Source organism: Podarcis melisellensis (assembly GCF_964234715.1).
Source record: "Podarcis melisellensis genome assembly, chromosome: 4".
Classification (NCBI taxonomy): domain Eukaryota; kingdom Metazoa; phylum Chordata; class Lepidosauria; order Squamata; family Lacertidae; genus Podarcis; species Podarcis melisellensis.
In genome coordinates this window covers 48,116,966-48,141,848 of record NC_138531.1, presented here as the reverse complement: position 1 = coordinate 48,141,848, position 24,883 = coordinate 48,116,966, and the positions used below count along the sequence as shown (strand labels likewise).

Below are 24,883 nucleotides of genomic sequence, written 5' to 3'. Positions count from 1 at the left end.
CCGGAAGGCCAATTTGGTATAGTGATTAGAATGAGGGACCACTCAGCCAGGAAGCTGACTGGGTACCCTCGAACCAGTTGCTGTCTCTCAGCCTGGTCTATGTCACAGGGTTGTTGTGAAGATGAAATGGACAGGGGCAGAACCACACATGCCAACTTGAGCTCATTGGAGGAAAGTGCAATAATACCTAAAATACAAAAATATATATCCACAGTTAAGTGATCTCGGGGACATTAGTGTTGGTAAAGGTAAAGGAACCCCTGGCCATTAGGTCCAGTCAGGACGACTGTGAGGTTGCGGCACTCACCTTCTTTATTGGCCAAGGGAGCCAGCATACAGCATACAGGTCATGTGGCCAGCATGACTAAGCTGCTTCTAGAGAACCAGAGGAGTGCACAGAAACACCGTTTACCTTCCCACCGGAGCGGTACCTATTTATCTACTTGCACTTTGACGTGCTTTCGAATTGCTAGGTTGGCAGGAGCAGGGACCAAGCAACAGGAGCTCACCCCGTTGCGGGGATTTGATCGGCAAGTCCTGCGCTCTGTGGTTTAGAGACCACAGCGCCACCCAAGTCCCATTAGTCTAGGCGGGAATAATTCTTCCTGGGACCTACTAGGAGGGCTTTCTAAAGGCCCTTTCGCTATGTAGTTTCTCCCAGCCACTTTAAGTAGCTGTGTATTGTGACTTTTAAATTGCTGCATATACATTGCATTAAATTTAATGTTCCTGTGGTGCCCCTGTTGTCAAGAGATGTTGTTAAGATATATTATTTAGAGGCATGAGAGTGACATAGTTGTTATAACTATCTAGATTGCTGATACATGGATTCACTTTTCACTCCCATTTCAGATTATTGTGGCACCATGATAATTGAAGATGAGGATGCAGCTATTGGTTTGACACTAGATGACACTAAACCCGATGGAAGTTTTCCAGCAATAATTGGGTAAGGAATACTGAAAAGCCACCTTTTGAATCTTTTAAGAGAGGAAGAGGATCAGAAATGAAATGTGAAGAGAATATGATTTGTGTTTTGACTTAAGCATGTACCATACATGTTTGTCTTGAGCAACTGTACCATACAGTTGGAACACAATTCTTTACAGAAAAGCAACCATAATACAGGGCATTGGTTTTATATGTCCTGTAGGGGTATAAAAAGCTGTCTGTGAAGAAGAATTATTGTGTCAGTCTACCTGGCCTCGGTCCAGTATACCTGAAGGAGCGTCTCCACCCCCATCATTCTGCCCGGACGCTGAGGTCCAGCGCCGAGGGCCTTCTGGCGGTTCCCTCATTGCGAGAAGCAAAGCTACAGGGAACCAGGCAGAGGGCCTTCTCGGTAGTGGCGCCCACCCTGTGGAACGCCCTTCCAGCAGATGTCAAAGCAATAAACAACTACCTGACATTCAGAAGACATCTTAAGGCAGCCCTGTTCAGGGAAGTTTTTAACGTGTGATTTTACTGTATTTTTGGTTTTTATGGAAGCCGCCCAGAGTGGCTGGGGAGGCCCAGCCAGATGGGCGGGGTATAAATAATAAATTATTATTATTATTATTATGTTTGAGTTTGCACCTATTTAGTCTATAACCTGCATACCTTTTCATATGTTATGTAGAAGTATGGGAAGAGAAAGAATGGGTCCCTCATTCTTTCACACATTTTTTGGTAACAGGCAAGTGTGGAGTTTCTTGTTTCCTGTATATTGTATACAATGCATAAGTTGTGCCCACCAGGTGTCAAGTGCCCTTGGGCACTTCCATGAGAAAAATCCATGCTTCCCCTTTTCCACAATGTCATGGAAGGAGAGACAAAGTGAGACGGCTGGTGTTTCTGTGTTGTCACATCGCGTGGAAAGATGCTACCTGACGGAGTCTGCATAAGTCTTGAAAAAGGACTTTAGGACATGATTGAAAACCACCGGCATCATATGGTCTTAATCTAAACTAAAATTATTATTGATTTTATTATGATGATAGAAGTAAGAGTCTGTTCTATATTATTGTATTTTAGTTTTATCCTTGCTCGGAAATGCAGAAAATTGACTCACCTCACCGCGGAGGAAAGGTATGAACAATAAACCTCTGGATTATTTTTTTCTGGCAGCCCAAGATGTTCCTTTCTTTCCATTCCCATATGGACTTCCCTGATTTTGTATGTGAGCTATAGCTGGTCTGTGACCGAAATAATAAATTCATTCATTCATATGGTGGTAGAATCAGTGGAGACTGACTCACTAGGGCAAGTGGAGCACTGTTCCACCGGCCTCAACCAACCCTTGCCTCCCTTCTTTCTTACTTACAGCCAGACCAGCTGGTTGCACTGCCAGTCAAGTTCCTCCTCCTTACTCCCAGTGTTGCCCCATGTAAAGCTCAGCAGCAAAGACCTTTATGCGCTAACAGGTCTATGCAGCTGCTTAAACTTTCTTGACAAGCCATTCATTTTATTGGTTTTTTTTGGGGGGGTATTGTTTTGTGTTTTGTTGTGCTTGTATATATTGTGCACTGCTTTACATCTTTTATATGAGTTGGCAGCATACAAATATTCTTTGTAAATAAACAAATAAATGATTTGGCTGCAAATATATTTCATATAGGTTTTGACTCCCAGGACAAAATTAATTTGTTTGGTATTTAATTAATGCTGTTTGGTATTTGCTAAGTTTATTTTTTTTTAATATAATTTTTATTAAGTTTATAGTATACAGAATCCAACTTCCAAACACTTATTTCCATAAATCTAGTGGACTCCCCCCATCCTCCGAACACTGCATTCTCTGTAAATTTAAAACCTCAGCAAATTGTTAACTTATTTTAAACATAATAATATATCTTCCATTTTATCGTGATATCTGGTCTCTAAACATTTCAGTCCAAATCCATTGTTTTAGTTTCAACACAATAAAATTATTTCATTACACCACTTCTGTCCTGTTGTTCCTTATTTTCCAATTCAAAAAATTAACCGATGCTGAAGCTGTAATTTCCTAAAAAGGAGCATTTTTTAACATTCATACAACTTATAATGCTTTTTCAAATAATCCTTGAACTTTTCCCAAACTTCCTCCGTTTCTTCTTCTCCCGAGTCTCGGATTCTGCCAGTCATTTCAGCCAGTTCCATATAGTCCATCAGCTGCGTCTGCCATTCTTCCAATGTGGGTAGATTTTGTGTCTTCCAGTGCTTTGCCATCAAGATCCTTGCTGCTGTAGTAGCGTACATAAAGAAAATTCTATCTTTCTTTACCACCCTCTGGTCCACCATGCCCAGGAGGAAGGCCTCCGGTTTCTTGGGTAAGGTAAATCTAAGCACCTTTTTTAGTTCATTATGTATCATCTCCCAGAAGGCCTTCACCTTCGGGCAGGTCCACCAGAGGTGTAAGAATGTCCCTTCCTCCTCTTTACATTTCCAACATTTGTTGTCAGACAGGTGATATATCTTTGCAAGCTTGACTGGGGTCATGTACCACCGGTATGTCATTTTCATAATATTTTCCTTCAGGGCACTACATGCCGTAAATTTCATTCCGGTGTTCCATAACCTTTCCCAGTCTTCAAACATAATGTTGTGCCCCAAATCCTGCGCCCACTTTATCATGGAGGATTTAACAATCTCATCCTGTGTATTCCATTTAAGCAACAAGTTGTACATTCTCGAAATTAACTTAGATTTTGGCTCAAGCAGCTCTGTCTCTAATTTCGACTTTTCCTCCTGGAAACCCACTTTTTTGTCCGCTTTAAAAACTTCCTGAATTTGAGCATAATGTAACCAATCTCGCACCTTGTTTTTTAACTTTTCCATACTCTGCAACCTCCAATTATCTCCAATTTTTTCAATTATTTCCCAATATTTAGGCCAGTGGGCCTCCATATTGAGTCTTTTCCGTGCTTTGGCCTCCATCGGTGAGAGCCACCTCGGAGTTTTACTCTCCAATAAGTCTTTATATTTTGACCAGACCATAAAAATTGCCCTTCTGACAATATGGTTTTTGAATGATCTATGAACTTTAACCTTGTCATACCACAAATATGCATGCCACCCAAAAGCATTATCAAATCCTTCCAGGTCGAGGACATCGGTGTTCTCCAATAAAATCCAATCTTTCAACCAGCAGAGGGCTGCAGATTCATAATATAACCTCAAGTCCGGCAGGGCAAACCCGGTATTTGCTAAGTTTAAAGTACTTCATTCGGTACGTAGTTACTGCAACTCCCCAGTCCAGAAATTGATATATGAAATGCACAGTCATAACATCTATGACAACATAGTGCGAGAGGCTGGGCCTGGAGTCAGCCTTGCTCTTGCAACAGATGATGAGCTCTATGGGCGGGGGCGGGGGAGCTCCTCCTGCAGCAGTCTTTGTGTATGTGGGAACATGTCTGTAGGCTGAACCTAGTCCATGCCAGGGAATCGTTGGCCCGCGTCCCCAGATCCGGAGAGAGAGCGAAAGAAAGCTCCAGGAAAGATCCTTTCTTTGGAGGAAAGCAGTTTATTATCTGTGCACAGTGACAGCCAGCAGAATCACTTCTGAAAACTGGCTGCCCAGAAAAAACGCCTCTGCAAACATTCTTATACCTTGAGAAAGCTCCCTCCCTCCTCCCAAACGCCCTCCAAGAAAAACTTCCCCAATCAGCTGGAAAGTTTTCAACTTATTTCTTAATATAGAATGGCATGTCTATATTGCTAGCCCTCTAAGCAGCCCCCTCCCTAAGCGTCTTGCATCCCGTCCTCCCGTCTCGTATGTGTCTTTCTTATCTTACATTCCTGAAATAGGAAAGCGAGGGGCCTCTTTTGCAGGTCTGGTTATTTCTTGCTAGCTGCTAATTTGACCTTCTTTTGCAGAAGTCAAATTAGCTCAGAAATTTACTTAGATCCCAGGTACAGAGAATATAGAAAATCCTTCTTAAGTACAAGGTACAAGATATAGAGAGCATATATAGGAAACAACCCTTCCCTCTCCCTTCACTCCCTCCTCTTCTTATGAACAACCTAATACTTAGGTTCGTTCTGGGGTAGGGGTCTATAATCTCTCATGAAAGCAATCACGCGAGGTCCCATCATGCGAGACATCATCTTCTCCATCATATTTTGCATACATTGCATCAAGCAGGGCATACAGAAGCAAAAAAGCAATAGAAGCATTATTGGACCTATCACCATAGTAAATATCCTCCCCATCCATCCACCTTCGGGCAACCAAGAATATAACCAATTCTCTAAGGCCCACTGGGTGTATGGTACTTCGATGAGTGGGAGAAAGAGAAGCACCTCCTGGAGGGGGGTTTGGTGAGAAATAAAAAGCAACACACCCACAAGAATAGACTGCTGCTAAAACTCTAGCCTGGTGAGGAGTCAAATGCCCAATGGGGTGGTCCCCTTCCCAAATTATTGTAAGTCTCACTCTGTCCCTGTACTGTGGTAGGATATTCTCAGGTGGGTGAGTTCATAGAGCAGGTACGTTGGGAGCGCTGCCCGCAGGCGCCCCTCCCATCCAATTCTTCAGCCATGCGTAGAGGTATCAGCCTCCGGAGTGATACCAGCAGGGCGGTCGTCTACCGGGCGCCTGGAGATGGTCAGCCGAAGGGAGTTCTCTGGATCTGGTGTTACTGTCCAGTCGGAAATGGCTTTCTTCACTCGAGTATGGTGGACCCACGGGGTGATGCCAGCAACCTTCACAGCAGTAGGTGTGGAGAGTAGCACAGTGTAAGGTCCCCTCCAGCAGGGCTGTAGGGGGGCTCGCTGCCAGTCTTTCACCCACACTTCGTCACCTGGCTCGAACTGATGGAACGGTTCAGTTAACACACATGGGGTGCGAGCCTGGGTCCACCTATTGAGATAAGAGAAAACTTGGGAGAGTGACTGTACATAGTTATTCAATTGCACATCTTGGCTAGCATATGCAGTTAACATTCTAACATATGGAACTGGTCTCCCAAACATAACTTCAAAAGGTGACAAATGGGTCCGTTTTGACGGGAGACTGCGGACCCTGAGTAACGCCAAGGGCAACATGGTCACCCAATTAGACCCGGTCTCCTGTACCAGCTTGGACAGCTGATTCTTTAGAGTTCTGTTCATTCTCTCTACGTTTCCAGAACTCTGGGGTCTATAAGCAGTATGCAGCTTCCAGTTGATCTGGAGCGCTTTTGCCAGTCCCTGTAGGACTGCATGAACAAATGCTGGTCCATTGTCAGATCCTATGGACCTTGGCAGTCCATAGCGAGGGATGATTTCCCTAAGCAGGCACCTGGTTACTTCAAATGCCTTTTCAGTCTTTGTGGGCCATGCTTCGACCCATCCGGTGTAGGTGCACACTGCTACCAGCAGGTAGCGGTGCAGTCCACAACGGGGTAATTCAGTAAAGTCCACGACAAGATCTTCCATAGGTGCAGTTCCACTGTGCTGAATCCCTGGGGGAGCCAGTGGTCCGGCTCTGGGATTATTCTTTTGACAGCAGGCATTTCCTGGAGACCTGGGCTGCCAGTTGGTAGAGGTGGGCTATATAGAAGCATTTTTCCAGTTGCTTGGTTGTAGCATCTGGTCCTATGTGGGTTGAATCATGGTATCTCTGAGTGACCTGCCGAGAAAGGGACTCTGGAATCCATATCCTGTCATCAGGGGTAAGGTACCATCCTTCTTTGGACAGCGTCAACTCCTGAGCGTCCGCAGTGTCCCTTTCCTGCTTCGTATAAGCTGGCTTGTCAGTAGTGCTTAAAATCTCTTCTGGGACCAGTGCTGCAATAACCGAGGCGGGGGCCAGTTCTTGGGCTGCTTTCTTGGCTACTCTGTCTGCCAATCGGTTTCCTCTGGCCACTTCCCCTGGTCCAGTCTTGTGTCCATAACAATGGATAACTGCCACTGCCTCGGGCTCCCATACAGCATCCAGAAGGTTCAATAAGGCTTGTGGGTGGGCCACCTGGTTTCCTCTGGAGGTAAGCAAACCTCTTTCTTTCCATAAGGCTCCATGGGCATGTAAAGTCAGGAATGCATACTTAGAATCTGTATAAATGTTTATCTTCTGTCCCTTTGCCAGGCTCAGGGCTCTGGTAAGCGCAGTTAACTCTGCCAGCTGGGCCGATGTTCCAGGTGGGAGTGACTTTGCTTCGATCACCTGGTCTTCCAGGGCTACTACTGCATAGCCTGCTTTCCGCTGTCCAGTCTCAACAAAGCTGCTTCCATCTACAAACCATGAAGGCCAGTGGGGGTTTGCCTCATCTTTTAGGTCAGGTCTGCTGGAATATACTTCATCCATCACTTCAATGCAATCGTGCATCTGCTCCTCACCTTCTCCTACCGGCAACAGGGTAGCTGGGTTGAGGGCGGTGGTAACCTGAAACTTCAAACGCGGGTGCAACAATAGCATCTGGCACTTTCTCATTTTTGCTTGGGAGAGGAAATAGGTACCCTTCATGTCAAGCAGGGCTGGGACTGCATGCGGGGTCACACAAACAGTGTCTTGGCCAAAGGTAAATTTGTCTGCTTTGTTCAGTAGGGTGGCTACTGCCACTATTGCTCTCATGCATGGCGGTAAACCTTGTTCTGTAGGCGTCAGGCGCTCAGATAGGTATGCCACGGGCTGCTGCCAGCTTCCCAATTTTTGGCATAGCACTCCCTTTGCTGTTCCCTGGTCTTCATCCACAAATAGGGAGAAAGGCTTCTCAGGATTTGGGATGCCCAGCGCTGGTGCTTGCTGCAATGCCTTTTTCAGATCCTTGAAGGCATGCTGTTGCTCTTCTCCCCACACAAAGGGGTCCTTTTCAGTTCCTCTGGTTGACTCATGCAGAGGCTTCGGTTCCCTGTTTGTATTTTGACCATGGGCTCACGGGAACCTAAATCAGTTGGGCCCGGTCTGTCCTAGTATTCTTCCTCCTCCTCTCTCAGGCTCATCGCGGCGGGCTGTCTTTGGGCTGGAGGGTGCCAGGGAGGTCCCTGTCCACGTCCTCTACCCCTGCCTGTATTTGCCGATGTCCAAGGTCTCAGTTCTTGTCCAGGTCCCACGGGGATTGGGCCTGGGATTCGCTCTCCTCGTCCTCTTCCACCTGAGTGAGCCTGTGGGCATTCTCTTTTCCAGTGCCCTTCCTGCCGGCAGATGGCGCACTGGTTCCTCCCCAGACGGCCTTGCCCTCCTCCCCGGGCACTTCCTCTTTCCTGAGGGGTGGGTGCGGTAGCCTGTATCGCCATCAACTTCTTTGCTTGGTACTTCTCCTTTTTCTTTTGTGCCTCTTCCTCCCTCTGATTATAAGTGGTTTGAGCCAGTTCTAACATCCACTCAAGGGTGTGGCCCATGAACCCCTTGTGTTTTTGGATCTTTCGGCGGACATCGGGCGCCGCTTGGGCCACAAAGGCAGCTTTTATGATAGGGGCGTTGGCAGCCTCATCTGGGTCCACAGGAGTATACTGGCGGTAGGCTTCCTTCAGGCGTTCTAAATATACTCCTGGGGCCTCTTCATTCCCCTGCACTATCTCTCTAACCTTCACAAAGTTGGTGGGTTTCCTAGCTGCCCTTCTCATACCATTTAACACATTCTGGCGGTAGGTAGTGAGGGTGTTCTGGCCATCAACAGTCTGATAATTCCAATTCGGGGTGTTTTCTGGATATCCTGCTGCCATAGCTGGATCCTGCACTCCCTGCGCTCTCAGGTGTGCTCGGGCTTCAGCATGGATTCGTCTAGTTTCTTCTGTGGTTAGCAGCGCATCCATCAAATACTGCACATCATCAAAGGTGGGATTATAAGTTTTAAAAATCCCTTCAAACAGCTTTATGATTTTCGCTGGGTTTTCCTCAAAGGATGGGTTTTGATTTCTCCAGTTACAGACATCTGCACTTGAAAAGGGTATATGCTGGACCGTGTAGGTCCGTTCTGCTGCCGCTCCATTAGCCCCTGGAGGTCCTGGTGGGTCATAAACCCTTCGGAGGGGCATTACTCCGGCCCCACCCTTTTTCTGTGCCTCATGGGACTTATGGAAGGCTGCCCTGGTTGCTGCTTCTATCCATTCCCTCTGCCATTTCTTCCCTTGTGTTGAGGAGCATCCTGCTGCAGCCAACACATGGGGGCTAACATCCACTTTTTCTGCATAGGGTTGTACATACTGTTGCAATCTCAAAGACTGATACTGAGTCCACTCTCTCCCCTTCTTTGCTAACTCCACCAATCCCTTTACAAATTCCTCATCATTCTCCTCTTCCTCTTCTGATTCATCAGCCTTGGGGGGTTCAGGCTGGGGGCTAGCTCCTCCCGGGGCCTGGGGACCTGGGTCCAGGGGAGGGGCAGTTGGTGGAGCATAAGGTGGAGGTGGTTTAATGACTTCCCCCTCCTCTTCTTCTTCTGATATCACTGGGGGCTTTTCTGACTTCCCTGTCGGTCGAACTGCACAAACTGTACTTTGTGGGGCGTCGCCTCGGCAGGCTTTCAACCATGGTGGGTTCTTCTCTACATTGGTTTTCCAAGTAGAAATATAAGGGATCTGATCTGGGTGGACATTCAAGATGTTCTGATATAATGGGCTGATTAGTTGCAAATCAAAGCTCCCCTCCGGGGGCCAGTTAGTTTGCTGCGAGGGCCAGTCAACCTCACATAATGTCTTCATTCTCTGTCTTCTTAATTTAATTCCCCAGTCATCATTTTTTGTGGCTGCTTTCCAGTTGTTTAAAAAGCATTCCAGGGGACTACATTGGCTTGCCCCAGACCCCATTTTCAGATAATCTGCTCCTAACAGGTTGTAAATTCTTTCACACTCCACACACTACAGCCCTACAATCGCTCGGCCAAGGGGGACACTAAGCCCTGGCCCACACTTGAAAATTCAGTCACTAAAATATCTGACATGCAACATGCAACATACAAAACACATCAATATAATTTCAACATGTAACACACTAAACACACCAAAATTACAACATACAAAACACATCAATATAATTTCAACATGTAACACACTAAACACACCAAAATAATTTTCCCCTCTGTTCCCCTTTTTACCAAACCTTACTGGTGGCACACCTGCCACGCCCAGTTCTCCTTCACACCCTTTTCCCCTTCCTGGCGGTACTCCACTACACGACCAGGTGAGGCTGATCAGGCCTCCCTTTTTTCCCTTGGGCCCACACCCTTTTCCCTTGGGCCGACGCCCTTTCCCTTGGGCTTACCGTTTTCAGCAGCTGCGGATTCCCTTCCCTGGCCAGTCCTCTTTCCTCCCTCGACCTGGGTCCTTGCTCCGGAGCGGTGTGGCTGGTTCCCCCCACAAATTGGCAGGGTGCGCGTGGAGCCTGCAATCGCCGATCAGAGCTGTTCACCTGAGGTCGAGCCTGGCTCTCCCCAGTCCTCTGGGGTGGGGCAGATTCCCGGTCAGGGAACCAAGATGTAGGCTGAACCTAGTCCATGCCAGGGAATCGTTGGCCCGCGTCCCCAGATCCGGAGAGAGAGCGAAAGAAAGCTCCAGGAAAGATCCTTTCTTTGGAGGAAAGCAGTTTATTATCTGTGCACAGTGACAGCCAGCAGAATCACTTCTGAAAACTGGCTGCCCAGAAAAACGCCTCTGCAAACATTCTTATACCTTGAGAAAGCTCCCTCCCTCCTCCCAAACGCCCTCCAAGAAAAACTTCCCCAATCAGCTGGAAAGTTTTCAACTTATTTCTTAATATAGAATGGCATGTCTATATTGCTAGCCCTCTAAGCAGCCCCCTCCCTAAGCGTCTTGCATCCCGTCCTCCCGTCTCGTATGTGTCTTTCTTATCTTACATTCCTGAAATAGGAAAGCGAGGGGCCTCTTTTGCAGGTCTGGTTATTTCTTGCTAGCTGCTAATTTGACCTTCTTTTGCAGAAGTCAAATTAGCTCAGAAATTTACTTAGATCCCAGGTACAGAGAATATAGAAAATCCTTCTTAAGTACAAGGTACAAGATATAGAGAGCATATATAGGAAACAACCCTTCCCTCTCCCTTCATGTCCAGAAGACCCACCAACGATGCCTTGAAGCTTATTTTCATGCATGGATTCCACACCGTGCCTTTGTGCAATTTCAGTATGTGCCCAATCAGTTTCTGGGAGTCATTTGTGTAACTGGCTCATAGCAAGCACAGGGGATATGATACAATTCAGCCTGTACAACAGAGCAGCCTGTTATGCATTTTTTTAAAAGTGAGAATCCCACTGATCGGCCATTGGGTGGGGAAAGGAAAGGGGGTCATTTCCATTTGCTTGTATCCTCCTATGAACAGGCAATTGGCAAAGCTTTGTTTTAGCCTTTTAAAGGAATTGTTCCATGCATACAGGTCCATCTATTCAAACGGCACACATAGGATCTGTTTGCACATGTGGGTACTCAGTAGGGCCATCCAGAGAAATTTTGCTACCTGAGGAAGAGCAGAAAAGGCAGAGTCTCCAAGGCTGGCCAAGTTATTTTGGTACCCAAGGCAGAAAATCCCACAAGCACCACTTTCCCTTCCCTCACTTTAAAAATGCAACAGTAATGTTTGCTGCCTGTTTGTGACACTCCAGTAAGCTGCCCCAGGTTGCAGTCTCACTCAGAAGGCCAGCAGCCTAACAATAGGGCTAGCCTTGTTGCTGCTGATGTTGTATGCAGACTTTGTGTGGGGTGGTGGTCCCTAGCAGGCTCAGGCCCATTATGTTTATCAGGGCCTTTAGAATGTATAGCACCAATCCCTGTAAATATTAATCTTAGAAACTGAGGTGATAAAATCCAGATTCAGAGCAAACTATAGTTTGTTTCAGAAACGTAAGCTCAGCAATATGTTTTTTCTTGTACTTCTGCTATAGGAAAAGAAGGATCTGTGAGCTCTATGCAAAGGTGTTGGGATCCCAGGAAGCCTTGCATGTAAGAGGATAATATATATTGTTTTTATTAATGATTAGCTCTGATGATACAGTTAGCAGGGCTTCATGCATTCTCCTCCTTTAGCAGATGAATCCTAGTAATTTTTTTGTATGACAATAATCTGGCACCAAATCTTCCTCTGAGGCCCCAGGACAGTGCTTGAACATCTTTTGGAAGATTTATAAGACTAGTCATCTTGGATTAGTTTTCTGAGGTCATGGTCCGTGAAGCTGGACACACAATCCATGACCTCAGAAAACCAGTAGGTTCACTTTGAGTGTTGGTATTTGGGAATATTTCACATGTGGATCTCAGTCAACCACGTGAGGGTTTTCAAAGATGTATTTTGCATTTCAATTTTTTCAAAGATGGACTGAGAAGAGCAAGCACTTGCTATATTTTTCGTACCTTGTTATTATACATTTCTAAGAAACCTTTAACAAAGTGGTGGGGCAGAAAGGGATTAAAGTTTGTGTGTGTTACCCATTTCTCTTTTAAAGTAGTTTTACCTACACTTTTAAATGTGCTACCTGACCTGTATTTTCAAATTGGAGTGGCTTTATCTGTAAATAGATGTGTAAATTTTGAAGTGACATGAGAAATCGCTGGGTATTCCTCACAGATCTCTGAAATAAGTTTTCTGATTTTTTTGTTTTGTTTTTTAACCTTCCTCTGTTACTTTTAACCCTGTTAACTCTGCCTTTCTAGCCAGTGCACTATGAAGAGAAGAACTGGTGTGAAGAGCAGTATTCTGGGGGGTGCTATACAGCCTATTTCCCACCAGGGATAATGACTCAGTTTGGAAGGTATGTTAACAATAAGCAAGGATGTTTCATTACAGAAAGAAACCTGAGGAGATTATAACACCTGAAATACAATTCCCAGCTTGTGATTACGCGATGACTGGCAGGAGGTTGCGTTTGTTTCAGCAGTTAATAAAAACTGTAATCAGATTCATGTTTTGTTGTTGATTGGCGACCATGCCTTTAATGAGTTAATTAGCTCCAAACAGCTCGGTCCTATGCAAGAGATCCCAGGAAAGTGTGCATCCTTAATTAAAGGGGTACTAGAACGTCTAAGTGTTGGTGAGAGTTTGCAGGTGTTCAGTAAAAGTAACTTCCTCACTCAAGATAAAGCATTTATTATTTGGAAATATCTGAAGCATATTATCTGAAGCAAAGGTTTTATGTTGCTACTTATATCAGTGCCATCAGCCCAGAGCATCCTTGCATACATAACAGCTCTGATTAACATTCAGTTACAACCCTTGAGTTTATAATATGTCTCTAATAAATCAAAGGAGTAAGCTAACAAATTACGTAATTAATGTTGGAATTCAATGCCTTTGCCCAACAAGGGTGCTCTGTATGTGAACTCAGATTTCTGTGCCTTGAAAACTTTCTGTATCAGAAGACTGTTACTCAATTCTAGTCACCTTTCCTCTCCTCAGAAAGGATTTCATAAAGTTGGGAAAGGGGGCCAGAAACAATCTGCCACAGGTTGCAATGCTGATGTGGTAGAATGATATTAGGAATGCTCTTGTCTCTGACTTACGTTTAGAGAAATGGGTCCCTCATGCTTTCCATATTCTGTGCCTCTTTTAAAGGGTAATTCGTGAGCCAGTTGGGAGAATCTTCTTTGCAGGCACCGAGACGGCTTCAGAATGGAGCGGCTACATGGAAGGTGCAGTGCAGGCTGGAGAGAGAGCCGTCAGAGAGGTACAGTGAGTCCTGAGTAAAAAGGCCTTCTGAGGCTGCAATCCTATAGTCACGGATCTAGGAGTAAGCCACATTGGACTCAATGGGCCTTTTTTCTTTCATAGGGGCATATAGGATTGCACTGCTGATATGTTTGAATAAAGGGCAATTGTATTTGCTGGTTAAAATATTTGTATTCCACGATTTGGCCAAGCAATTTAAGAGACACCCATTAAAAGCAAATAATCAACAAAAACAAGCAAGCCACCAAAGTGGGAAAGTCAGTACATAAAATCACAGAAGGAAGGGTAGTGGTGGTCAAATGAATCCCAAAATGCGACAAAAGAAAGGAAAATGGACTGGAATTCTAATAAAGCAGAGCCTCCCTTGAGAGAGGGTTGCAGAACATGGGTGCCAAAACTGAATAGGCCCTGTCTCACCAGCTGAATCTCTGATGGCTGCAGACTGCTGAACACATTCTCTGTTTGTAACTGTGCTTAAAATAATGGAATACATTTTAAAATTGGAAAGAGAGCTTGAAATTGGATATTAGGGATTAGGGCAGGCCTGCAGTATTTTGGACTATTCCCAGGCAATAGTCCATTTTAAAGTCAGTTGAAACTTTACTTGGTATGCAGATGCAGGATTTATTCCCATGGCAGCATCGGTAGGGGCAACGTTTTGCCTAGCTTGTTTTGATATGCCCTTAAATCTTGGACCTTTCTGATAAATTTGCATTACGTGTGAATCTGTGCACCTCCCACTCATTTCAGAAAGATCTGAAACCTTGGCGTGCATTTAGTGTATAATTTTGGGGAAGCCTTTACCAACGTATTTGGAAATAAAAGAAAGCCATGTAAATGCTATCTTCATTTTTAGATATTGCACTCAATGGGGAAGATTTCGGAAGCAGAAATTTGGAAGTCAGAACCAGAATCACTCGTAAGTTTGCAGTTCTTCCTTTAAGGTGAAATAGTGCTGCATTATTATTAATTTTATCAACCATTTTGTGACATGCTTTATACAGGATCTGTAACTAACAGTGAAACCTGTGCATGTTTTGTCACAAGCAAGTCCTGCATAATTCCATGGCTGTTAGTTATACCCAAATAGATGTGACTGAGATTGCCACCTAAGAAGAACATCACATTTGCCTTACACTAATAGCGAATGTTCTTTCATCCAGGATGTCCCAGCCCTGCCAATCACTACCACCTTTTGGGAAAGGAACTTGCCTTCTGTACCTGGACTTCTCAAGTTGTTTGGCTTCTGTGCTCTCTTGACATCAGCGACTGCAGTTGGGCTCTGCACATTTAAAAGGGGACTTCTGGTGAAAAACTGAAAATCGATCTGTGAATCTAATAAGAATTGGCAGGTGTGTGTGCATTTGCACGGTCATTTTACTCTTGCCAGGTAGTGATGAATGCAATTCTCAATTATCCCATGTATTTCTCCTATGAAACTTTATCTTGCAAAAGGGTCCAATATGTATTTCTGAGGCCAGTACAAAGTGGGCTGCTGTTGTTATTATTATTTTGGGATTTTTTTTAAAGTGCTCTGGTGGAGCCCAGTGTATTGCCATGACATTTTCCCTTTTTACAAAATCAACTACTATGTATGTTGATCTCACCACAGTGCAAAGCAAAAATCATTGCACAGTGGGAGAAAAGTAGTTGATGGAACATTTCCATTGCCTCCAAATGTTTTAGGAGAATGATAATTAAACGAAGAGATTATATGAGAGAATAAATTCCAGGGTCAACATTCTACACAAATTTAGGGGTCTATTTCTTCAGAAGTACTTTTTGGTTTCTGTTCTTGGGGTTTGTTTTTTTGCAGAGAAGGGTTGCCAAAAAGCTGGAAGGGGTCTCTCTCTTCTTCTTTTTTTAAGGATTCCGCACTCCATGGGACATTTTCTAGAACACATAGGCAACCTACTATTCAACCATGTGTTAACTCCGAGAATGCAAGAGCATTCAACAAATGAAAACACACATTTTTAAGGCTTGAGTTATTTGTTTGCAAATATTTTATTTTACATGGCCAAGCCTTAATCTGGTCATTAAAAATACCAGGACCAGATTCAAGCATGTGAGGGGATTGGGGGGCATTGATACTGTTGGGACTCCCCCTTGCCATTTCCTGCCTTTGACTCGTGGCATTATGAAGAACTAGGAATGGAGGAAAAGTGTAAATCACTATGCACTCAGATTTGGACTTTCCGAGACTGTATGTGAATCGGAGCACAGTTCCCTGCATTTTGTGGTGCACTTGTACAATCAAGCAATGTTCACAATAATGCAGGTATTAGGAGGAAGATATTAGTAAAAAAAAAGATAACATTTAAAATGCAGATGGGGAAATAGGTTTGTTAAAAAGTGTACAGTAGCCGAAGTTGCATAAAGCTTTTGTGTTTATTAGGAGAAATTCGCTCTAACATGCCAGTGAATTTTCATGAGTATTTCTTAAAACATGGCAAATTTCTGCAAAATGTTGAGAACTGAATTTAAGACGGGGGAAATGTGAAACCTGAGAGACCAAAATGGACACATCCTTCCACCCGAAGAAGGAACCTATCAACTCAGGCTTAATACAGGTGCAAATCCCAGTTAGGGCTCATTTCCAGTGTTGCTTTTCCTTTCTCATGTCTTTGGTGGTACAAATCAGGGAATAAATTACCAAAGATGATAATCTACAAGGAGCAGCCATATACTGAATCAGAAAATTGGTCCATCTAGCCCAGTAATATCTACCAACAGGTTCTGGTTCTTAAGTAGATGCCCAACAACTTAGATCTTTAAGCTGGAGGTGTAACCTGGGAGCTTCTACAGCCCAAGCAAGCCTGCTCTCAGCCAATGGCCTCTCAAAACAGCATTGTGATGATTATCACATGGAACTTGTTGACACTGTTTTGTGAATTGTGAAAGATTCCTGTCTGTCATCTTAATCTGACCACTGCAGTGTTATGAAGACTTGTGTACCCTGAGCATTTAGAAATGCCTGGCATTGTGAGTAGCTGAGGAAAGAAAACTAGTGCTGCACTTCACGCAGGGAGGGGCCAACGTGAACTCCAGCAGTAAGTGGGCAAAAGAGAGGAAATAATATTGAGATGGACAAAGAACTGTGCATGGTACAAGAGTTCAGCTCCCTAGATATTCCCTTTTAGATTTTTGGTTTCTAAAAACATGCAGGCGTCCAAATATTTCTAAGCTTTTCTATATGAGTACTGGACACTTGACTACTGCTTCTTATTTTTTAAATGAATCCATGAGTTTCAGGATCCCAGCTTCAGCAATAGATACTTGACTTTGAATTTTGACAACCGTACCATATGGAAAGGTATCTTAAAACATAACATGGAGTCCATGTCTACCTCTGAGGCTATGGGAAAGGTCCTTTCAAGAACCTTGTCATACTTGCATCATCTTGAAGATCCATTATTTTAAAAGTGTATAAAAATGATACTAGCTTTCTTTTGCACTTCCTGGATTTGCAGTAGGAACTAACACTTATTGTTGTCTAAAATCTATGTTTACTTCCTATCTGATATTAACATCCTCGTCTGGTTAAAATGATTTATTATTTCTATGTGTGAAGGTGCTTCTGCATGGTTTCTAATGAGATGGCACATAGGAAGTACACTGTGGGAAGGGTCTTGAAGCCCATTTTTCACCCACAAAATGGAACTGCAACATCTTGCTGCTCAAGTAGCTCCAATGAAATCAAGACGGCCAACTAGAATGACATTTCAGAATGTCAGATTTCAATCTGTTGGGAAGTCTGTTGCTTGCCTCTGGCAAGAATTAGGCTGTTTCTCTGTGCTCTGGCTATGCAGTGTGCCACTGTGAACTGAAGGCATCCGTTTAACTTGAGAGAGCATCTCTTAGGACTTTGAAAGACAGAGGAACAAGCTATAGGACAGACATGATGTTTTTTTGGGGGGTATTATGAAAGAGTCATGTTCTTACAAAAAGATTTCCAAGTCAAGTTGTTTTGCATTTTTTTCTAAACTAGGATTACCTTTTACTAATGGCATTGTGACTCCCTGGGAGTTACATATGTATATTTATACCAACTTCCAAGTTACATCCCTTGACTAAAATGGTATGCCAAGGTTTATTAGCTTTTGGCCTGATGAATTTACCATCCTCTTCCTTTGGGTGGTATTATGTTTTTTGTTTCTATTCTTTGGACAGACTTAGGTTTGTTAACAATATCCCAGGGCTGCTGTTATGAAGTTATTTTCCCTTTTTTCATAATGGATCACTTTTCCACAATTTATTCGTGGGTACAGAGGAAATTTTAGGGCAATAGCAAGAACCTGAGGGGGCTCCCAAGAAGAAGAAGAAGAGTTTGGATTTGATATCCCGCCATTCACTCCCTTTAAGGAATCTCAAAGCGGCTAACAATCTCCTTTCCCTTCTTCCCCCACAACAAACAGGCAATTGAGGGGCAGGTTTTTAAGTAGTAAATGTTGGTTTTTAGTAATGAGAAGTCAACCTGTCTATGTGTGGCCTCTCTCCCACCCAGCCTTGTGGCTCCTGGCTTGAAACTGAAAAGGTTTAAAGCACGGGTCACTGATTGGTTTTGGGCTTCAACTCCCACCAGCCTTAGCCAGCATGGCTAATAGGCAGGGATAATGGGAGTTGTAGGCCAAAAGTTCTTTACCTCTAGCTTAAAGAACACTGGAGTTCTGAAATTATCATGTTCTACCAGGGCTTAGGGCTCATGTGAAAGCAATCACAGACTTTACCTGTTGCCACCTTACCTAAGTTAAATATTTTCTATTAAGGTGCCATATTACACTTTAGTAAGCAGTGTCACATCAGGTAAGAGTCATGTCAGGTTCTGCACCAGAAATATCCAGATTCAGGTAGGCCTTATCAGAAACACAGAGAACACCCAGTAAGGGCTGCTGACAGAAGTGTACTCTTCCCAGTTTCAGGCAGTGGAGGGATATTATCTCAGCAAAGGGCTGAAGCATTATGAAAGCTGGTAAGGTCTGTTCTGTCTGCCCATCTCCCTGGAAGACCTGGCTGTGCTCCATTAATTGACCCTTGCGGTGTTCTGGAACTATTGTTGTTTGTTTACAAGATGGAAGAGATGGAGATGCTGCTGGAGATTTGGAACCCAAGGAAAGTGGAAGGACCACATCCTCAAGCTGGGATGATGTAGGAGGTGGTGCTAAAGATTTCCCCCGAGCGGGACAGCCTGTATATCCTCATCTTCCTGAAGGCTGTGCTGGGTTCTGGGACCATGCCAGCAATTCTAGATCCTTCCCTTTTTCTCACAGAGGGAGCAAGCACTGTTCAATTGCTTCTTTTCATCAGCACTGTTCAATTGCTTCTTTTAATCCATCAGAATGTGCTTGGCTTTATCACTAATTAGAATCTGTTCGTCAAAACAGTGGTGAAGCTAATTCCATTTTAATTATTAAAGAAATTAGTAATTCAAGGCAGTGTTCCTTTGCACACTTACTAGGGACTAAATCTTACTGAATTCAATTGAACATTTTTCTTAAGTAATAATAATTCCACAAATGTCACTTGTCAGATTGATATTTCTAAACAAGGAACATTATGGTAATCGGATGTCAAAGTCTGATTATTATTTCACCCAAATGCAAAAATGTATCACACAGTTGGGTCTTTGAAGGCAAGTCTGTGATAATAACAGGTTGCAGAGTCAGATCACTGGTCCATCTATCCCAGGATTGCCCACTCCGGCTGGTAGCAGCTTGGTATCTGAATTCATTTTAGCTACAGGTGTCAGAGAGTGAACCTGAACGTCAGCATGCAAAGCATCTTCTCATCCACCAAGCAATGGCCTCTTCCCCTCAGGGTCTGTCATGAAGCATTTTACATTTGTGCTTCATAGTTCATCCTCTCAGAGCTTTGCCACAGTCCAGTCATCTTTTGGAAGCATCATAAACACTTGTCTTTGGGCTAAAGAGATGGGAGGGAACTGTGTGCCTCTTTGCTATCTGGGTTTGGTTTTGGCTTTGTTTTGTTTTTCAGTAATGTATTAGACATTATAAAATATGATGCGATGTGACATTTTAGCACACTGAGTTTTCCTGACAATAATGTGAGGCAGGGGGTCAAAGAAATGACCAACCTGAGGTCACTTTATACCAGGGATGGGGCACCCTCCAGTTGTTGCTGAATCATGAGTGCCATCAGTCCCAGCAAGCACCAGCAATATTGCAGTTTTGCAGCATCTGGAGGGCCAAAGGCTCCCCGAACCTTGCTTTATACACTGGTTTTGTTAGAAATTACAAAGAATGGAGAGGAAAGAGGTACGAGACCACAGAAGCTCTGGGTTTCTTCCTATGTATAACTTGGGTGTCAGTGATGGCCATTCAGGTAGTATGAGAGGATCTGTAGCACCTGTAATATTTAGTTTATAGAGAGGAGGGGAAGGTGAACATACAGCTGCATGTGGTTTGTTCTGCTTTAGTATCCCATAAAGAAGCATTTCCTTATACTGTTGTAAGTAAGCATGCAGCCCTAGAAGTATTTGGCAGAATGGAGGGAGGTGGGGAACAAAGACAGCACATTTTATGCAAAATGTGATTTCCTTTACTGCACCCCTTTCCTCTGTTCTAACTAAGCTATGATGTAGCAGTCATAGAAATTCACCCATCAGGCATGAAAAGGTGGGTTGTGGATTACTTTTTGATCGTTTTCAAAAAAGCACTCAAATACTCTCAACAAATCCTCAGCTCTTCCATTTAATCATTCTTTTCCACAAATGTTTTGTTTCCCCGCTTACTTCAGTTCCTCATTTCTTGAGATAAATGAGAATGTGGAGCTTTGCAGGGGGGGGGGGTGCAACTGCTTTTCAGAAACAGAAATCGGTTGCACATTAAAGTCTTACCTCGGGTCTGGAAGTTGGCCTATGAGATTTGGTGGATGAATGCTCCTGCCTTTAGGCAAGAGGTTGAACTTGCTGAACTTCTGTTCTTTCAGCAACATTTCTTGGAAGCATGTCCCACATATTTCAATATAACTTTCTTCTACATCAATCCATGAATGGAAACAGGTTCCTGGGCATGAATTTACACTAACAGTATAAAAGGTTGCTATGGGAAAACCCCAAGCCAACACATGGTGCGGGTACCGCTAAGCTCCAGCACCATGCAAAGAATTTAAAGTGCCTGCCATCTCCAATCACCTCTTTGGCTGAGGAGAAAACAAGAACTGGGGTCAATACAGGGATGATGTTTTCTTCAACCTTCTTATCTACCAAGTGATTAATCTTTCAGAGCTGATAAATGCTGATCATACCTAAGATAATGTGGGGAAAGGAGAAGAGGAAGGTTTTACAAGCCAAATACTGGGCACTCAGCATGTTGCAATTCCCCACTCACCCACCAGGCTAGGACCAACATCTTGAACAGCAGAGTGTTTTATTCTCATGAATTTATAAACTTCTCTGAGAGTTCAGAACCAAAATCAGGGTCAGATGGGAGAAGGAAGGTGCAAACTGTTAAGCTGTCACCTCATAAATTGCTTGTGTTAGACTTCATAAAATGACAGCGTCTTAATCTTTTGAGGTGTGTTTTGTTAACTTACAACCGACTATTTTGCATCATACTTTAACTAGAATCCTATTTCTTGTTTATGGACAAAAATGTGTATGGTGTCATACAACATTACAGGAAAAGAACACAGAGGTTGCCTTGCTTGGATCCTCAGATGAAATGTCCATCTAAGGTTGTACTCTATCAATGTGTAGTGCAAGCCTGCACATGTCTGCTTAGAAGTAAGTGCCACTGAGTTTGGTGGGATTTACTCTGTGGTCTAAACCACAGAGCCCAGGGCTTGCCGATTGGAAGGTCGGCAGTTCGAATCCCCGCAACGGGGTGAGCTCCCATTGCTCGGTCTCTGCTCCTGCCAACCTAGCAGTTCGAAAGCACCTCAAAGTGTATGTAGATAAATAGGTACCACTCCGGCAGGAAGGTAAACGGCGTTTCCGTGCACTGCTCTGGTTTTGCTAGAAGTGGCTTAGTCATGCTGGCCACATGACCTGGAAAAATTGTGTGCAGACAAACGTCGGCTCCCTCGGCCAGTAAAGCGAGTCATTCGCTACTGGACTTAACTGTCAGGGATCCTTTACCTTTACCTTTTTAAGTGGATATAGGACTGCAGCCTCCATTGGTTAGCTAGGTACCTCTGTGGAGCTTACAAGAAGGGCCTGACAGAGATTTCCCTTCACCCTAGGAATTTAATTACTTCCTCTGAAAGGCATTATAGGACTGTAAGGCACATAACACAGCATGGAGTTTGATGACATTTTAAAGTAAGTGCTTGTTCTGTGCAGTGCCACTTGACTCTCTGTGATATGTGATTGGAAATCTGACACAATTTTAAAACTGCACTTCAGTGATTCAGTAAAGACAGCATGTATGCTGCTATGGCTACAATATTTTTTAATGAATGTCTGGGTCAGTGTTTTATTTGACCAGGGTGCTTATTGTAAGTTAACCCTAGTGCCACAGTTTGGATGGGCCTTGTTGAGACACATCACCAAAGGGTGTGCGTGTGTGTGTACCTGCCCAATTCTGGAATGGGCAGCTGGCTACAATGCCAGCATCTTTTGAGGGAGGCAATCCATTCATCACTTCATTTGTTTATTGAGGGGTGTGTGTGTGTGTATTGTGGATAATGAATACAACTATTTTGGCATAGAGTGCATAGAGCCATACCCCCACTGTCAATTGCAGTACAGTGGTACCTCGCGTTACAAACACCTTGGGTTACAAACACTTCGGGTTACAGACTCCACTAACCCGGAAGTACAGTAGTACCTCTGGTTAAGAACTTTACCTCAGGATGAGAACAGAAATCGTGCGGCGACAGCAGGAAGCACCATTAGCTAAAGTGAAGAATGGTTTCAGGTTAAGAACGAACTTCCAGAACAAATTAAGTTCTTAACCCAAGGTACCACTGTACTCAGATCAATATGTATCAAATTGTGGGAATGTGACACTTAGGACATAGTGAACTAAGGACTCCGTGCACCATTGATGTCGATGAAGGCTGTTGAATAAGAGGAGCACGGCAACATTTCACTGTATCTTTTCTGTTAATGACTATGGTGCTGCCCTACAGGTTAAAGATAAGGTTGCAAAAATTGGAGGGGAAGAAACTCAGAGAGTCCAAGAGACAATGAAGAGAAAAAGGTGCTGCTAAGTGTGCACTAATTGCCCCTTATATCAATGCATTTGAAAGCCATTGTATCTGTTAATATACTGCAGAGCTGTAACTATTGTATTGCTGTTTTAAATGTCAAAGGGGTCAGAAAAATCAGCTGTTGCACTTGGCAGTGAGAAATGATGCATAGTTCATTAAAGGGCCCCTCTCTGCACTGAGTCAGATGAATATTCTGGCAATACCCTGTTAAAGGCTTTAGAAACACTGTCATCTTTGCTGCAAGATGTCCTGTTCCAAGATAACACCTGAATTCTAATTATCAGTGGAAATCAAGCAGATTATTAAGCGCTGGAGAGAAGACCAATGCCAACATTTTAAAACTGCTGACCTGCTTGCATAGAGATTAACTTAACATACCTATAAGCAGCCAGCTTCAAGTATGTCTACTCTTATCTGTCTTTGAGGTCTGATCCCTGCGTGTCCACACTGAGTTGAAGTTGTACTGGCCCCAGCTGATCTGCATGGGGATCTACTCTGCAGGGCCTATATGAGCAGTGGTGCCTGCATGGCGCTTATATTTTTTTTCAATTATTTTAACTAAGTTTTCTCTGGTAGGAATATCCCGGCAGCAGATATGGAGAAGTCCAGAAAAATTTGCAATACTGTGATATCTGAAGAACATTTAGCATGCATCTCCTAAAGGCTGGGGCACTAAAAAGCTGTCCATGAGTAAAATTTCAGTTTTTCAAACTCAAAAAGTAAACTTTAAAAACTTTATATGCATGCATTCTGGCCACAAAAACACATGCACATGAGAATTAATACATCCACCGTCTTGGATGTTGGCCTGTCCAAATCTGCAGGGATTTTTTAAATAGTGGCTCACTTTTCAGAAAGGTCCTCCATGCTCATTAACACTCTCAGAAAGAGAAGGGCTCTATTTTATCCTAAAGGGATGGACTCTACTTCCTCTAGCTGATTTCATCTTCTGGAAAGTCCCATTCCCCCAAGAGCTTCAGTTTATGGAACTGAAACTAGCATAACATTAGTCTAGAATATTACTGTGCTATAAGAACTGTGTCCAGAGGCAGGCTTCTAAAGTTTAAGCCTATTTTGAAGAGTGGAGAAATAAAATATTTGCTTCACAGAAAAGGAGAAATTACAACACACTAGGAAAGTGTGTGCTTGAAAACTGGAAGAGCTAATCCGCAGGAGACCCGGGCAAGTTTGAACAGTGCAATTAAAAGTTAACAGTTCTCCCTAAGTAAATGTACCCATTGATTAAACATAATATTCCTTCCAGCACCTTCTTCCCTGAAACTTTATTAATGGCTGAGCTTCTGTTCCAGTGGAAATAAAAGTGACAATCTTCAAAGCAAGTTTTTAAAAAGGGGGTTTTAAATTAAATAAATTATACTGACCTAACCTGCAGCTGAGCTTTCTTTTCCTTTGATCACATACTAGTACTAGTCGTCGTATCTGTTTTGTACAAGTGTAACATCACAGTATCAAGATATGGATTCAGTCAGTCATGGTTTGTTTGTGCCTTACATGATTGTGGCGTTTTCTTAAGTGCCTCTGTGGTGGCTATCTCGTCTTGAGTCCCTTATTATGTTCCTTTTTCTGTTCTAGATATTTTTATCTGGCAGCTGTGAACCTTTTTAAAAGTTCAACTCAAAGGAATAAACATTGCCACACTGAATGTCTTTTGTTGTTTTTAATTTTTGGCAGTCCTTGCATTCCATTGGTGCATTGATTTGGTCAAGGTGTGAACACAGGGTGATGTTGGAAAAATGCCCTGGGAAGGCTGCAAGCTTCCCAAGTCTTTGGAGCGTCTCTCCGGTGCCCCTCTCTGGCTGTAAATCTCCTTCAGTCCAGAGCAGCTGGTAATAATCGATCCTTCTCTCCTGAAAAGAGCACGCCAGTCTTCTGGTATATCATAGCAGAAGAAAGATTCAATCATAGTTCTAAAACTACTTTATTTACAGTCTTATATACAGAGACTCCATCAGTACATCTGTGCTCTCTGAACACCAGTACAGAAACCTGCGATGCACACAGAAGTGAAACTAACTTCCAATAGTACTCAGAAGGAAAAGATAATACGGACTTCCTTTCTCACGCTCTCTCAAACACTCACATGATTTATACAATCATAGTACCACTCGCTGGAGCAGCTTGGATAGATAAAAATCC

General features: G+C 43.6%; 1 protein-coding gene across 1 annotated transcript in view; it reads left to right on the top strand.

Moving 5' to 3' along the window:
* The window catches only part of LOC309368623 (amine oxidase [flavin-containing] B-like), a 47,074-nt gene extending 31,770 nt beyond the window's left edge, over positions 1-15,304 (top strand). The window contains exons 9-15 of the mRNA XM_081908843.1: positions 853-949; positions 2,014-2,067; positions 11,775-11,832; positions 12,541-12,638; positions 13,439-13,550; positions 14,409-14,471; positions 14,716-15,304. Of these exons, the coding sequence (XP_081764969.1) occupies positions 853-949; positions 2,014-2,067; positions 11,775-11,832; positions 12,541-12,638; positions 13,439-13,550; positions 14,409-14,471; positions 14,716-14,871 (638 nt within the window). The 3' untranslated portion in view covers positions 14,872-15,304. The remainder of the gene's footprint in view (positions 1-852; positions 950-2,013; positions 2,068-11,774; positions 11,833-12,540; positions 12,639-13,438; positions 13,551-14,408; positions 14,472-14,715) is intronic.
* Positions 15,305-24,883: the final 9,579 nt, after the last annotated feature.